General features: G+C 53.4%; 2 protein-coding genes across 7 annotated transcripts in view; one reads left to right on the forward strand and one right to left on the reverse strand.

The window, feature by feature from the left end:
* Nucleotides 1–7325, forward strand: part of ANKS3 (ankyrin repeat and sterile alpha motif domain containing 3) — a 28191-nt gene extending 20866 nt beyond the window's left edge. For 2 of the 4 annotated variants that reach the window (XM_016166594.2, XM_016166600.2), the window contains 9 exons: nucleotides 54–163; nucleotides 1269–1445; nucleotides 4261–4385; nucleotides 4884–5025; nucleotides 5450–5622; nucleotides 5996–6081; nucleotides 6498–6581; nucleotides 6785–6876; nucleotides 6971–7325. In XM_016166594.2, coding sequence (XP_016022080.2) covers nucleotides 54–163; nucleotides 1269–1445; nucleotides 4261–4385; nucleotides 4884–5025; nucleotides 5450–5622; nucleotides 5996–6081; nucleotides 6498–6581; nucleotides 6785–6864 — 977 coding nt within the window. In that variant the 3' untranslated portion in view covers nucleotides 6865–6876; nucleotides 6971–7325. Of the gene's footprint in view, nucleotides 1–53; nucleotides 164–1268; nucleotides 1446–4260; nucleotides 4386–4883; nucleotides 5026–5449; nucleotides 5623–5995; nucleotides 6082–6497; nucleotides 6582–6784; nucleotides 6877–6950 lie in introns of all 4 variants that reach the window. The other 2 variants (XM_016166596.2, XM_016166597.2) reach the window with 2 other exon arrangements.
* A 283-nt stretch (nucleotides 7326–7608) lies between these two features.
* On the reverse strand, nucleotides 7609–13060 carry NUDT16L1 (nudix hydrolase 16 like 1). 3 transcript variants are annotated; one of them, XR_004952385.1, is made up of 4 exons: nucleotides 10361–13060; nucleotides 9955–10285; nucleotides 9086–9308; nucleotides 7609–7897 (listed from the first exon to the last, which is right to left on the reverse strand). XR_004952385.1 is itself a non-coding variant. In XM_016166605.2 (4 exons), exons 1-3 carry the CDS (start codon nucleotides 10508–10510, stop codon nucleotides 9087–9089), a joined length of 633 nt encoding a protein of 210 aa, XP_016022091.1. In that variant the 5' UTR covers nucleotides 10511–13060; the 3' UTR covers nucleotides 7609–7897; nucleotide 9086. The 3 variants fall into 3 exon arrangements, 2 of the variants coding, with proteins under 2 accessions (XP_016022091.1, XP_036081251.1); XM_016166605.2 differs by having other exon boundaries at nucleotides 10025–10285; XM_036225358.1 differs by lacking the exon at nucleotides 9955–10285.
* Nucleotides 13061–13079: the final 19 nt, after the last annotated feature.

Consider the following 13079-nt stretch of genomic DNA (forward strand, 5'->3'; position numbering starts at 1 on the left):
GAGTCACCGTGATGAGACCTGTAGTCAGGTGTCCCTTTCTTCACTGTTGTCAGAAGAGCAGGCCTTCTGTGCCCATCTTGGGGCTGTGCGGAGCAGCAGCAGCAGCGAGGGCCTGGCGAGAGCTCCCGGAGTCAGCAGCGAGGCCTCTCTGGAGAGCAACGAGGTGAGGCTTTTTTTTTTTTTTTTTTTTTTGGCTTCTTTATCTCCCACCTCCCTCCTTTTTGGTGTCATGGGGATGCTAACAGCCCATTTGTGATGGGTGAGCCTTATACCACGAGTTCCTGTAAGGCTGTGCTGGGACGCACGAAGCCCAGGGCCGTCCTCTAGGAGCACCGCCCAGGTTTAGGTGGCACAGACCTTGGTGGAAGCCTCTGTGTGGCAGGTGGGGGTAGTTTCAGATCTTACCTACCTCTTGAGGGAAGTGGCACAGATTGAGAGTAGAAGCTGGAATCACGGGGCAGAGAGCGGATTGGATGCAGCCGTGTCAGCTGCAAGCTCTTTCGTGGTATTTTTTGAATTATGCTGTGGGTATTTTTTTTAAAGGGATTTTCCAAGGTTCCACAACTAATTAGTAAGAAGGCTAAGATGTGAACCCAGGTCTAGCTGACCCCAAAGCTGAGGTACTCTTTCTCTCTACAATTTTTTTCATTCCCATCTTCCCACCCCATTCTGTTTGGCAACCATCAGCTTATTCTATATATCTATGGGTCTGTTTCTGTTTTGTTTACTTTTTTTTTTTAATTCCACATATGAGTGAAATCATGGTATCTGTCTTTCTCCGACTTATTTCACTTAGCATAATACCCTCTAGGTCCACCCATGTTGTTAGACATGCAATCTTTCATTCTTTATTGCTGAATAATATTCCATCGTGTGTGTGTGTGTGTATCACCGCACATCTTTTTCCATTCATTTGTTGATGGATATCTAAGTTCCTTCCCTATATTGCCTATTACTAGTAATGTTGCATTGAACATAGGAGTGCATGTATCTTTTCAAATCAGTGTTTTTCTTTGGATAGATACTCAGGAGTGGAATTGCCGGATAGTATGGCAGCTCTATTTTAACTTTTGAGGAACCTCCATACTGCTTTCCATAGTGGCTGCACCAGTTTACAATCTCACCAACAGTGCGTGCAATCACTTGTTTGATTTATTGATGATAGCTACTTTGATAGGTGTGAGGCAGTATCTCATTGTGGTTTTAATTTGCAATTTCCTGATGAATAGTGCTTCATTGTTACTTTGAACACACATCCCTTGCCACAGGATTCAGATCACGCGCGTAAAAGCTCGGTTCGCAGACAAACTAAAAGTTATATGAAGACCAAGAATCGTTACAACAACAGTGACAACCAGTGGTCTCCCAGCACTGGGACTTCCGAGGCAGCCTGTCCCCCAGGATCTATCCCCCAGACTGAGAGGGCCCCTTATTCAGGACCCCAGGTAAGACTCTTTCTGAAACTGGTGGTTACACTGTTAGATGGCACTGTTTGTGATTTGTGAGGTATTGTGTACTTATGGTGGGCCAGGCACTATTGAGAGAAGAGAGTGGTGGTGAGTTTTCCCCAAATGATCATGAAGCTTCCTGCACTGAGAGGATTCCTAAGGTTGGAGGTGCCAGTCAGAGTTTGTGTCCGTCCCTTTCCACAGGAGGGATCTGTCTCTCCCTTTGGTTACCGTACTCATTTCCATACTCAGCTTAGCCTCCTTGAGCCTGGAGAGGAGAAAAACAGACGGATCTCACAGAGCAGCTTTCAGGAAGTTAGTGACAAGATGCATGTGAAACAGAGACAAAGTAGCACATTGTGTGTTCTTAAAGAAAATTGCTATTTCTGTCTTCCTCATTGTGGGTTGCTCTGGCTAAGCAATTTCTTAGGGATCAGAGATGTGACACAGCAGTTCGACTGTCTGATAATGTTTATTGAGTTCGCTTGCCCTCTGTGGGCATAGGCAGGTACAAAGATGAAAGACAGGGAAGTATCTGCCATGTATCCATTTATATATGCAAATCACAGCTCTGCTATGAACCCTATGATTTTGCTGGCTTCTCCTTGTAGCCCCTGCAGGGCCTATATGCCCAGGCTCAGCAAGCACCTACACCTCTTAATTCCTTAAAGGCATGTTGATTGGAGATTCGGTGGTGATGGTGGGATCTTAAGTCTGTTTCAGAAAGTAGGTTGAGGAAAATGGCGGAGTTAACAACCTTTTGAAATTTGTTCCTCCATCAAAGGCAAAAAAAAAACAAAAAAACAAAAAAAACCCTGACAAAAGTGGTTAGAATCTCCTGTTTTTCAGAACTCTATGAATAAACTAAAGGCTTGCCACAACCCAGAGAATGTTTATTCAAGAGAAATAGCTGAATCTCAGTAAGAACTGAGTTTTTGTAGCATTTTAACTTGCCCTGGTCCCACTCTCCAGTGCCAGGGTAGCTGTAATAGCCACCAGAGCAGGGCAGAGCAGAGCTGGAACGCTTTCAAAGTTTCATTCTCAAAGAACTGGCATTATTGGACGTGTCTGATGTTTCCCTGGAAGACCATACTTAAAGGCTTTGACTCGACTCAGATCTAGTTACCTGACACTAAAAGCCTTCTCCTTGGAGAACATGTGTTGAAAATAATCACAGGGAAATATTTTAATTCTGAAGTTGTTTGAGGTGTTGGATAACAGTTGGAGTAAAAAGATTAACCATAAAGCTTAAAAGGAAAAGCTGGGGAAGGAGCTGTCCATAGGAGCTTTGAAAAGTTCTGACTTATTCCTGGGAATCTAGGCCACCTACATACTCAAGGCTGTGTGTCAAGAACATCTCCAATGACCTTGAGGCTCTGAGCAAACAGGGAGGAAAGGCTAAGGTAGAATTTCCATCTGCCTGGGTGACTGTTGAAGATGTGCCCTAACGAGCATCCAGAGCTGCTCAGCAAAGGCTGAGAGGTTAGTGGTTCCAGTATTTAAGGAAATCTCTGTCCAAAGCTAGCTGTGTGAGACTTCAATGGTCATATACCAGGAAGAATACAGACTTTATAGAATTATTTTAGTAAAGTAATTAAATAAATGTTGATCTTCTATAACAAGCAGTAACAACAAACCCCAGAGATGGAGAATTGGATCTCCAGAGTTTCCACATTAAATTGTCCAGTTTTCAACAGAGAAACAAGATATGCAAGGAAACAAGCAAGTAGCTCATAGACAGTAAGCAAAGACAGTAGTAAAAGCTGTCCCTGAGGAAGCCCAGACACTGGATTTATTAAGACAAAAACATTAAATCTGCTTTTAAAAATAAGTTCAAAGAGCTAAAGTAAACCACATCTAATTAGAGAATATCAGGAAAGTGACAGAAATAAAAATTAACTAAATAGAAATTCTGGAGTTGAAAAGTATAACTGAAATGAGAATTTCACCAGAGGGGCTCAGCAGATTTAAGCATGCAGAAGGACTTAGAAAACTTTACATAGACCAAGTGAGATTACTTGAGAAACAGACAGAATGAAGAAAAATGAAGAGACGTGTGAGACACCATCAAGCATACCAACGCACACATATGGTGCTCCAGAAGGAGGGAGCAGCAATCAGAAAAAAAAATTTAAAAATAGCCAAACCCTCCCAAATTTGATTTCAAAAATGTGAATCTGCATATCCAAGCAGCTAAATGAATTCTAAGTAGGTTAAACTCAGATCCACACCTAGATACATCATATGCAACTGTCAAAAACAAGAGAATCTTGAAGGAAACAAGAGAAGTGATTCATTGCCTACAAGGGAATCTCAGTAAGATTAACAGCTAATTTCCCATCAGAAACCATGGAGACCAGAAAGACATTTGATGACATATTCAAAGAAATGAAAGAAAAATAACCAAGAATGCTATATCCAGTAAAAACTATCCTTCAGAAGTGAAGGAGAGATTAAGTTAGTCCCAGGTAAAAGACAACTAAAGAAATTTGTTAGCAGACCTACCCTACAGGAAATACTAAACTTGTCCTTCAGGCTGAAAAGACAATGGATTCAGACACAAAAGTGTCTCCGGACTCCCTGCTCTGCCTGAGGGCACAGAGAGAGAGGCAATTTGGGCTCTGCGTCTGCAGTCAGGTCACTTTCCCACTGCTGAACTTGGGGGATCAGCAGGGCTCAGACCTCCCCTTCAAGGCGATCTCACAAATATACACTTAGCAGGAGAAAAGTGGCTCTGTGTTGCATCATATTTTCTTTGTCCCCATGTCTTTGTGCCCTGCCCATCCTCTGACCTGGCCTGTCTGGTCTCTAGGACCTTGCCACACTGCTGGAGCAGATTGGGTGTCTGAAGTACCTGCAGCTGTTTGAGGAGCAGGATGTAGACCTCCGCATCTTCCTGACGCTCACTGAGAGCGACCTGAAGGAAATCGGCATCACGTGAGTCCAGAGGGGCCATCTGTGGCTGCATGCCCCCTGTTTCAGCCAAAGTTCTGGGGTCCAGCTGAGGTTGCAGCTTCCCAACACTCGGATGGAAACAGCTGCCCTGTCTAGAGGTTGGCGTTTTTCCTGTCGTTGTCTGTACTCTCCATTCCTACAGTCACTCCTGTGGCCCCCAAGTGGGCCCAGCTGAGTGCTGCATTCAGGACACCCAGGCATTTTCTGCCTGTTCACTTTTGAGAGCTTCCCTGGTTGGCAGACAGTTGTCCATAGCCTGAAGCCTGGCGACCTTGGGCTGGGGAGGGGACCAGGCAGGGGGAGGACAACTTCCAGTGGGGTTGTCACTTCTTAACACAACCTTTGCCACAGGATGCTGGAGCCACTCTCCCACTTCAAGGATGGGATCTTTCCTGGGGGTTACCGTCTTGATGGAAGGACAGTCAGTGGAGCCTCCACACACAGCAGGTGCTGATCTGATGCCTCTCATTCCCCCTGCAGGTTGTTTGGGCCCAAGAGGAAGATGACCTCTGCCATTGCCCGCTGGCACAGTAGTGCCCGCCCCCCTAGTGACGCCCTGGAGCTGGCCTACGCCGACCGGCTGGAAGCAGAGATGCAGGAGCTCGCCATCCAGCTCCACAAAGTAAATGGGGAGAGCAGGGAGGGGATGTGCAGAAATGGCGAGAGAGGCTTCTGGAGACAGACCTGCAGAGGACACAGCAGGCAATACAACAGTGAGGGCAGAAAGCATTACAGCTCTTATCCTGAAGGGGAGACGCACTGGCAGGCACACAAAGTTAGGTAACATTAGGTGCGAGGTCAGGTGGACACAGGCAAGAAAATACAGGGTAAGGGCAGAGAACAGGTGGCCAGTGTGGACATCAGATGGCCAGAGGAAGGGACTCAGAGCAGGGGAGGCTCCAAGGTAGAAACAGTCTTCCCTCCCGTTCCAGCAGTCAGGATGGCAGAGACAGAGGGTGTGGTGGGTCCTGGCCTTGTGTTCCGTGTACCATCCTCCCCACCGGCCCACTTGCCCGCCTGCCTCACCTCTCCCTTTCCTACTGCAGCGCTGTGAGGAGGTGGAGGCCATGCGGGGCCAGGTGTCCCAGGAGCAGGAGCTGCGGGCCGTGGTGGAGAGCTGCCTCCTGGAGCAGGATGGCACCCGCAAGGATGTCCTAGCCCAGCTGCAGGAGACCTGGGCCCTGGCCCAGGATGCTGCTCTTGTCCTGGACCAGCTGCGGTGAGTGGGCGCCTGAGCTGGCCAGGGCTAGGCCCTGAGTTTTCTTCAGATTCTTTAACCAAGGACTTGCTTTCAGGGCCTCCTGAAGTCACTCCGCCCCTCCCCCCGCTTTCTTTCTGGCTGTTCCTTCCTACAGAGCAGACCAGGTAGCAATGAGACCCTGAAAATCTGCACACCCTATGCAGGTTCTCTGCCCAGGTCTCAGGTTGAGAGCCTATCAGTACAGGTGCTGTGCTGGGGTGCTTGCCGAGCTCAGGCAAGCTGTGTAGGTAGACAGGGGAGTGGGGGTGCCTGCCATCCCCTGCTCTCTGGGAGCTGTAAATGCAGTCATCAGGCCTCTCCCCTCACCAGCACTTGGTCTTGTGTCCGGCAGAGCTTGTCAGGCCGAGCTGTCAGCCCGAGTGAGGTGTGACGAGTTTCCTCTCAGGACCACCCTGGGCCCAGCCCTCTCCACAGCTGGTAAGGAGAGTGGGGTCCTGGCCCCGGACTGGGCAGGCAGAGGGCAAGGATGACCCTCAGGCTGGGTTTTACACTTGTCTTAACATGGTTGTGACACAAGTTCCCTTGCACACATCCCAGCCCGTTTCCTCACCGTCCCTCCTGATGGTATGAGGCAAAGCCCTTGGGCCATGGCTGACAGTGCTAAGAGCTCAAGTGACTTCTGCAGCCTCCACCTGGAGCCCAGGCTGGGGCCACCCCAGGGCACAGCCTCACTCACTGGAGGCCAGAGACAACAAGCGGCCGAACACATTTTGATGTGACGAGGGAGTCATACAAACACTAACCAGGGCGGGACTCCTGGTTGCAGTGGCTCAGGACAAAGACAGGCCTGTAAGGACACAGACCCCAGGCTCACCCAGCCCTCTGTCCCACAGACTCCAAAGGCTGGCAGACCTCCCTGCAGGCCCTGACCCTCCCCGAGCTATCAGGAGTGTTGGAGAATCGAGTCCAAGAGATGGGTGAGTCTCCGGAAGGGAAGCCAGTGGCCCTCACCCCCACCAAGGGACCAGACCTGGGGTAACAGGGAGAGCCCTCTCAGCTCTGACTACTGGGACAACCTGCTGACCCTCCAGGTCATCCATTCCTAGTGCTCCCTAGGACATCGCTTCTTCCCACCACCACCCAGGCTTGCGAGCAGTCACTTGTCTGCTTTCATCCTCAGAGCGAGTGCTATGCTCAGTGTCCCAGGGCCTGGAGAAGCTGCAAGCACTGAATGGGAAAGAGAACTGGCGGGAGCCTTAGCAGGAGGCAGTGGTGAGTGTCAGCCAGCCCAGGACCCAGGCCAGGACAGCAGGGTCCACTGCAAACCAAGTGAATGCCCATCTCAGTCCTCCCTTTCCCTTCTCAGAATCTGACGTTGGGTGACTGATCCACCCTGAAGCTGTGTGCCCAGAAGACAGGAGGGCAGTGAGCAGGCAGCTGCAGCAGCCTAGGCCCCAGCTGGGGCCAGAGGATTGGCCCCGGGGAACAGCTGGCAGAGAAGCAGGACCGGGCTGTGGCCGGTGCCAGGCAGCGAGGCCCCCACAGAGGCAGGACGAGGGCCTCTCGCCCAGAACCTGGTGGTAAGGCCCAGAGTGGACAGGGCCTTGGGGAGAGCATGTCCCTATACACTGCAGGCACCACACTCAGGCTTGCCCGGCTGGGTGAGGTCTGGGATGCCTGAGCAGCATATGTCATTTGCTGAAAAATAAAATTTAAAATCATTTGGTGAGGGGCTCAGTTCTGGTCACACCACACACAGTACTGGCTGACATAGCAAAGCAAGAGGAAAGCCACACCAAGACCTCCAACCCCAGTGAATCACTGAAGCCCAGGCCCCTGCTGCCAGGACAGAGAACACTGTGCTCATAATGGGGCTGACTTGGTGACCCCTCTTGCCCCACTGGCCCCTACAGCTAGAGCCACCTTTACTCAGAGCCCCCATGTTTCAATAGAAGCTACCTGGAGAGCTAAGCATGCCCCATGCCCCAGGAAATAAGAGAGGAGCAAGGTACAGGTATTTTATTTACAGAGTGAAGTGCCTTTGCCCACAGTGTGGCTGCTTCGTCAAGGCTCTAAGGTAGAACAGATGCCAAGCTGGGCCAGGAGTAGTTTTCCTTACCAGGCCGGGCAGGCACCGTGGAAACTTTCCAGTAGCTTCACTGAGGAGTCTTGCCAAACACAGGGCCATAGGAGACTGCCAGTGGTGGCCTTCCTGTCTGTGGTGGCTCTACTGTCATTCTGCACACTCAGCCGGTACTTCCAGACCATCCCGGGGAGCTGCCTGCAGACCATACTGGGAATGGAAAAAGGAAGGCTTTCAAAGCACAGGAAGGAGAACCAAACTCAGACCAGGTGCAGCCAGAGCCACCAGGATCATGAAAGGGGCCTCACGTGGGCAGTCTCAGCACAGAAGCCCCAGACCAGCTGATGGCCCAGAAAGCCAAGGGTTGGCAGTGCCGCAAGTAAACAAAGGGAGATGAACAGCGCCACCACCTGAGACAGGTGGCCTACAGCAGCCCCCACTCTAAACGCTTTTGGGCCTGTCTCTGTCCTTAACTCCCCAGGTAGTGGGAGAAGGGGATGCCCTCCTATGCCCAGCCCCGGGCCTGTAGTCAAGATCAAAGGACAGAGTAGTAGAGGAGCCACTTTACTGTTCCTTCTCCAACAACTTGCACCTACAGCTGGGCCCGTGGCCCCGACTGTCCTCAGAGACCAAGCCTCAGTGGGGTAAAGCTGTTCTGAAGCTTTACCCACAGTTCACACACCACAGAAAACGAAATCTAGCCAAGTAAAGCTAACGAGCCAAAATTAACAGTATAACATTCTACCCAAGTTAGTTCTCTAGGCTCTGGGGCTGCCATAGGGTAGGATGGAAGAAATGAGCCAACCCAGGTAAAGGCGTTCTCCATGAGAACAGATTTCTCACTGGTCTCAGTGGGTGTGCACCTCTCCACTTGGAAAATCCAGTGGTACCTGGGCCTCCACTAGCCCCTAAGCCTTTCACATAGGCAGGTTTGAACTTGGAGGTGAGAATGTCCAGAGCCTGGAGAACCAGGCCTACCCACTGACCAACCTGAGAGGGTCCCACCTGGCTTTGTGACTGCTCAGGGCAGTGGAGATAAGATGCCAATTTGTCCCACGCAGTCAGAAAGGGGTACAAACAAACACGCTAGAACAGAGGTCCCCAACCACCAGGCCTGTGGTCTGTTAGGAACTGAGCTGCACAAGCAGGTGGTGAGCAGCTAGTGAGCAAAACTTCATCTGTATTTGCAGCCACTCCCCCAGCGCTAGCATCACTGCCTCAGCTCCACCTCAGATCAACAGGCGTTAGATTCTTATAGGAGCATGGGTCCCTGGTGCTAAAAAGGCTAGGGACCACTGTGCTAGAAGACACACTCCCACAGGAATTCAGGGCCCAGTCTCAATTTGTGAGCACAGACAGAGCAAGGGGAAGGCGACAGACACACAGCACTGAAGCAACCTCAAGAAGAAGTTGGGAGCAGCTTCTCCAGGGCCTTCTTTTGCTTCTCTGTGGCCGCAGCCACGGCCTCAGCCAGCTTCTCCTCGGGCATCATGTTGAGCACCTTGAGGGCGAAGAGGAGCTGATACTTGGCTGTGCTGATGAAGGCATTGCTCAGGAAGTTGGGGAAGCCACCAACTCGGTCCTTCTGGGTATACAGTGGGACCCGCACAAGCCCCAGCACCTGCACAGAGAGGAGACCTGGGTTGTGGCCAGGCCCCCATACCAATGGCATAACTATGGTAAGGAGCCTGTGAGCTTCTAGGCCAGGGGAAGAAAAGCCAGGTGGCCAATAACATGAGACCCTGGCAGCATCTGATAAGACAAAAGCCAGCAAGCTCCCTTGGAGCAGTGCAGCCCCGCTCCTCCCCAAGCAAGTTGCAAGACCGTCCCATGCACTTCCCACTTTCTGCATCAAGGCTCAGCCTCCCATCCACTGGCAGGCCACACTTCATGCTCCCCTTCCAGCTGGTGAATCCCAAACACAACAAGCGTCACCCCGGCCGTTCCAGACCATAAAACCCACAAATCGCTAGTGCCTTCAAACCCCCTCACCATGAGATACCAACCTCTTTCCCTTCCAGCCCTACGAATCCCCCTTTCTGCTCAATTTCCCACCTCCTCGAGGAGGTCCCGCCCCATTTCAACCCCCAACCATTCCCACTCCCCACTCCCAGGATTGGCAATGGCAGGCAGCAAGGCAGATGGAACACAGCCCCGAAAGAGCACCAGCCCCTGCCCGCACCCCAGGTCCCTCTCCCCATCCCGCTGCTGGAGACAATGATACCCCACCCAACCCAGCCAGGGGGACCCTCAGGGGAACGTGTTACCCATCGGTGCCTTCCGCGGGGCCAGAGCCAAACCCCGGGGTGGGGGGCAGGGCCCGGGCGGCGGCCCCACCTCCAGGCCATGGTCGCGCGAGTGCACCGCGCTAATCTCCACGGCGTGCAGCTGCTCCAGCGTCAGCTGCCGCGCGTACAGGTGCGCCACGACGCGGTGCGGGCCCTCGGTCAAGTGCGAACTCAGATAGTCGGCCTCAGTGAGGCGCAGGCAGCCCAGGCCCAGGCCCAGCACCCGGTTCAGTCCGTCCTCCAGCGACCAGAAGCGCCGGTCCACGAAGCCCCCGGGGAAACCAAGCAGTCCGTCGAAGCGCATCTGCATCTGCAAGGAAGCGCCGGGTCACGGGCGCGAGTCAGAGTGGCGCCCTGGCCCCCGCCCGCCCATTAGCGTCCTCACCAGCACTGAGAAGCGCATGGGGATGCGGCCGAAGAGCTGCCCGGGATTGGCGGCGTACAGCATGGCGTGGCATGAGTGGCTCCAGCCCGGCCCTAGGCGCATCGCCTCCACCCGGCTGATCTGCTTCAGCTCCGGCACCGCGGCCGACATCTTGGCACTGCCCCTCAGCTGTCCGCGCGCCTCCAATTAAGTGCATGCGCGGGCCCGCCCCCGCCGCGCCCGGCCAATGCGCGGACAACTATGCCTCGCGGGCCCCACCCCTCCGCCAATAGCTGCCGCGCACCGGGGCAGACACCATGGCGGCGCTCCGACGCGTCGTTGAGAGGCACGAAGGGCGTGTGCATAGGCCACGCGCCCCAGCCTGTACCCAATAGCCGTGCACTGCGAGCTGCGGCCCCGCCCATGGCCCGTGAAAACCACAACGCCCAAGATGCAGCGCGCCAGCAGCGCTCGCATTCTGTGGCTTGGGGCCTCCGGCGCGCGGAGCCTGCGGGGTGGGAACGGAGTCGAAGTCGAGGCTCAGACTGCGCATCCCGTGGAGGGCAGCGGGATTCCCAAGATCATGTCGTCCTCGGCGGGACCGAGTCGCGTGCCTTCCCCCAGAGCCTTCCTGGGCGCTCGGGCGCCCCCTGCTCGCCCCAGGAAGATTCAGCTGAGCCCTGAGACCAGAGGCCACAACCCTCCCCTGCACGCACTCCAGCCCCAGGTGGGCGCCTACCATCTGCTAAACACTCCAGTCCAAGGTCACTGCTGGTCTGCCTGACTCCGTAAGAGCACGAAAGCAGGGCCTGGCGGAGCTCCGACTGCTCCACAGCCCGAGGTCCAGATTGCGGGTGAATGGCGATGAGCTCTGCAGCTCCCTACACCCAGTCTGCTAGGGCCGAAGTGATTTAAGTCCCAGGCTGGGAAGGAAGCTTCCCAGTCCAGCACCCCCCAAGTATCGTCCAAGTCAGGTACCATATGCCAGGAACTGTTGTAGGAAATGAGGTCTCTCCAATTTCCATAACAAGATCCTGGGCTCAGTGGAGTAGGACTAAGGGCGTTCCATAGTTGGTGCCAGAGCCAGGATCTTAAGTAGATTCCCACCCTGTGTCCACAACAGAAAACCTCCCGCCCTCCACCTAAGGTACTTATCTCATGTTTGTGCAGGAGAAGGAAGTCGCTAGGGCTCCCCTAAGCCTTGGTGCCACTTCACCAGCTGGCCCAAGCTCCATTTTCCTCCCCATGGTGGGCATGAATTTGCTGAGTGAAGGAAGTCAGGATGGGTGCCCCAGCCACGGCCTTGGGCGAGCCATGATGTGAGGGCAAGTTCTGTGGCACAGAGAAGGCTGCCCTGAGCAGTGCTGAGCAAGAGAGGAGAGTAGGGGCAGAGGGCAGGCAAGGGGCAGTGAAGAAACTCACTCACACGTTTGGTCAATGGTGTGTTCTGCCAGGAGACATGGGGACTAAGGACCCTCTAAAGAGAGGCTCTCTCCCCCACTGAGGCCTTCTGCCAAGGTTAAAGCTCGAAGGGGCAGCTGCAGCTGGCAGGGAGAGGCCAAATCCCAGGGCAGGTGACTGCGTCTGAAGGAGAGAGGTCAGTGAGGGGAAGAGCCCATCCAGAGATGGCCCCTACTCTAGAATGCAGGGCATGGCCCAAGCCTAGGGCCAGTGGAGGGCAAGGGTCATGAAGGAACGACACGCTGCACCCCAACCCCTCCCTGACACCAAACATTAATAAAGGATGTGGGTCCATTTGAAGAACGTGAAGAGGGAGAGTCAGCGTAGCCCATAAAAGAACCCTTCTGACACCGAGCACCTTTCTACCCACGCTGGAACCATGCCAGACCCAGGCACAATCAAGGGTAGCAGGCCTTCCTTGGGGCAGGGACTGACCAGCCAAGAACACTGGCTCTACTCTCGAGTGCCTGAGTCAAAGGAGGGGCCCCTGGAGGCAACTTGGAACTGCGGGTATTCAGGGCACCAGCTTTTCCCTACTGCTCCTCTAATGCATTCTCCACATGACAGCTGAAGTAAGTCATTCAGCTGATTAAAAACCTCTGTTTCTTAAAATAAGATTCTGACTGCTTCTACAAGGTCTTGCAATGTCTGCACCGTATTCCTCAGTTCCTACGCTCCAGCCACGTGCACTTTTTTCCACTCAGTGGGTACATTAGGCTCACTCCTGTCTCCCAGTCTTTGCATTTGCTGTGTCAGCTGCCTGGGGCCCTCTTCCAGGGCCAGCTCCTTTGCATTCTTCAGGGCGCAGCTGAAATGTCTCCTCAGGCGAGCACTCCACCGAACACAGGTTAAATTAAGTCCCCCATGTGACTCCATTTGTCACTGGCTCTCCTTCTAACAGTAACTAAACCTGGGAAGATGTGGATTTACCTGTGCAGTCTGACTAGAATGCAAGCTTCCCAGACGCTTGGACCTAGCCTATCATGCTTCTGCCGGCACACAGTAGGTGCTCAGGAAACATCTGTGAGGTGAATCAGTGATGCAGAGGACACTGCAGCAGCATCTCACACACCTGGAGGCCCTGGGCTCCTCCTCCATCTACTCAGAAGACTGAGCCAAGTCCCCACGTACCCGTCACTCCAACCCAAGAATCAGCACGATGGCCACAACAGTAACCAGCAGCATCACACATGGCTCCTCATGTAGCCCTCACCCCCTCCTGGAGTGGGACTTTAATATCTTACACATGAGGAAACAGGCTGCAGCCACCAGCTGGAGC

The sequence above is a fragment of the Rousettus aegyptiacus genome, unplaced genomic scaffold (assembly GCF_014176215.1).
Source record: "Rousettus aegyptiacus isolate mRouAeg1 unplaced genomic scaffold, mRouAeg1.p scaffold_m13_p_8, whole genome shotgun sequence".
In the NCBI taxonomy this organism is placed as follows: Eukaryota; Metazoa; Chordata; class Mammalia; order Chiroptera; family Pteropodidae; genus Rousettus; species Rousettus aegyptiacus.

What these genes read in the sequence shown, in the direction of transcription:
- NUDT16L1 (XM_016166605.2), bottom strand. Translation starts at nt 10,510, where the DNA reads ATGTCGGCCGCGGTGCCGGAGCTGAAGCAGATCAGCCGGGTGGAGGCG. An exon ending in CCATGCGCTTCTCAGTGCTG is followed by an intron (nt 10,286 to 10,360) that starts GTGAGGACGCTA and finishes GCTTCCTTGCAG; the next exon opens with ATGCAGATGCGCTTCGACGG. An exon ending in CGCGCGACCATGGCCTGGAG is followed by an intron (nt 9,309 to 10,024) that starts GTGGGGCCGCCG and finishes CTCTCTGTGCAG; the next exon opens with GTGCTGGGGCTTGTGCGGGT.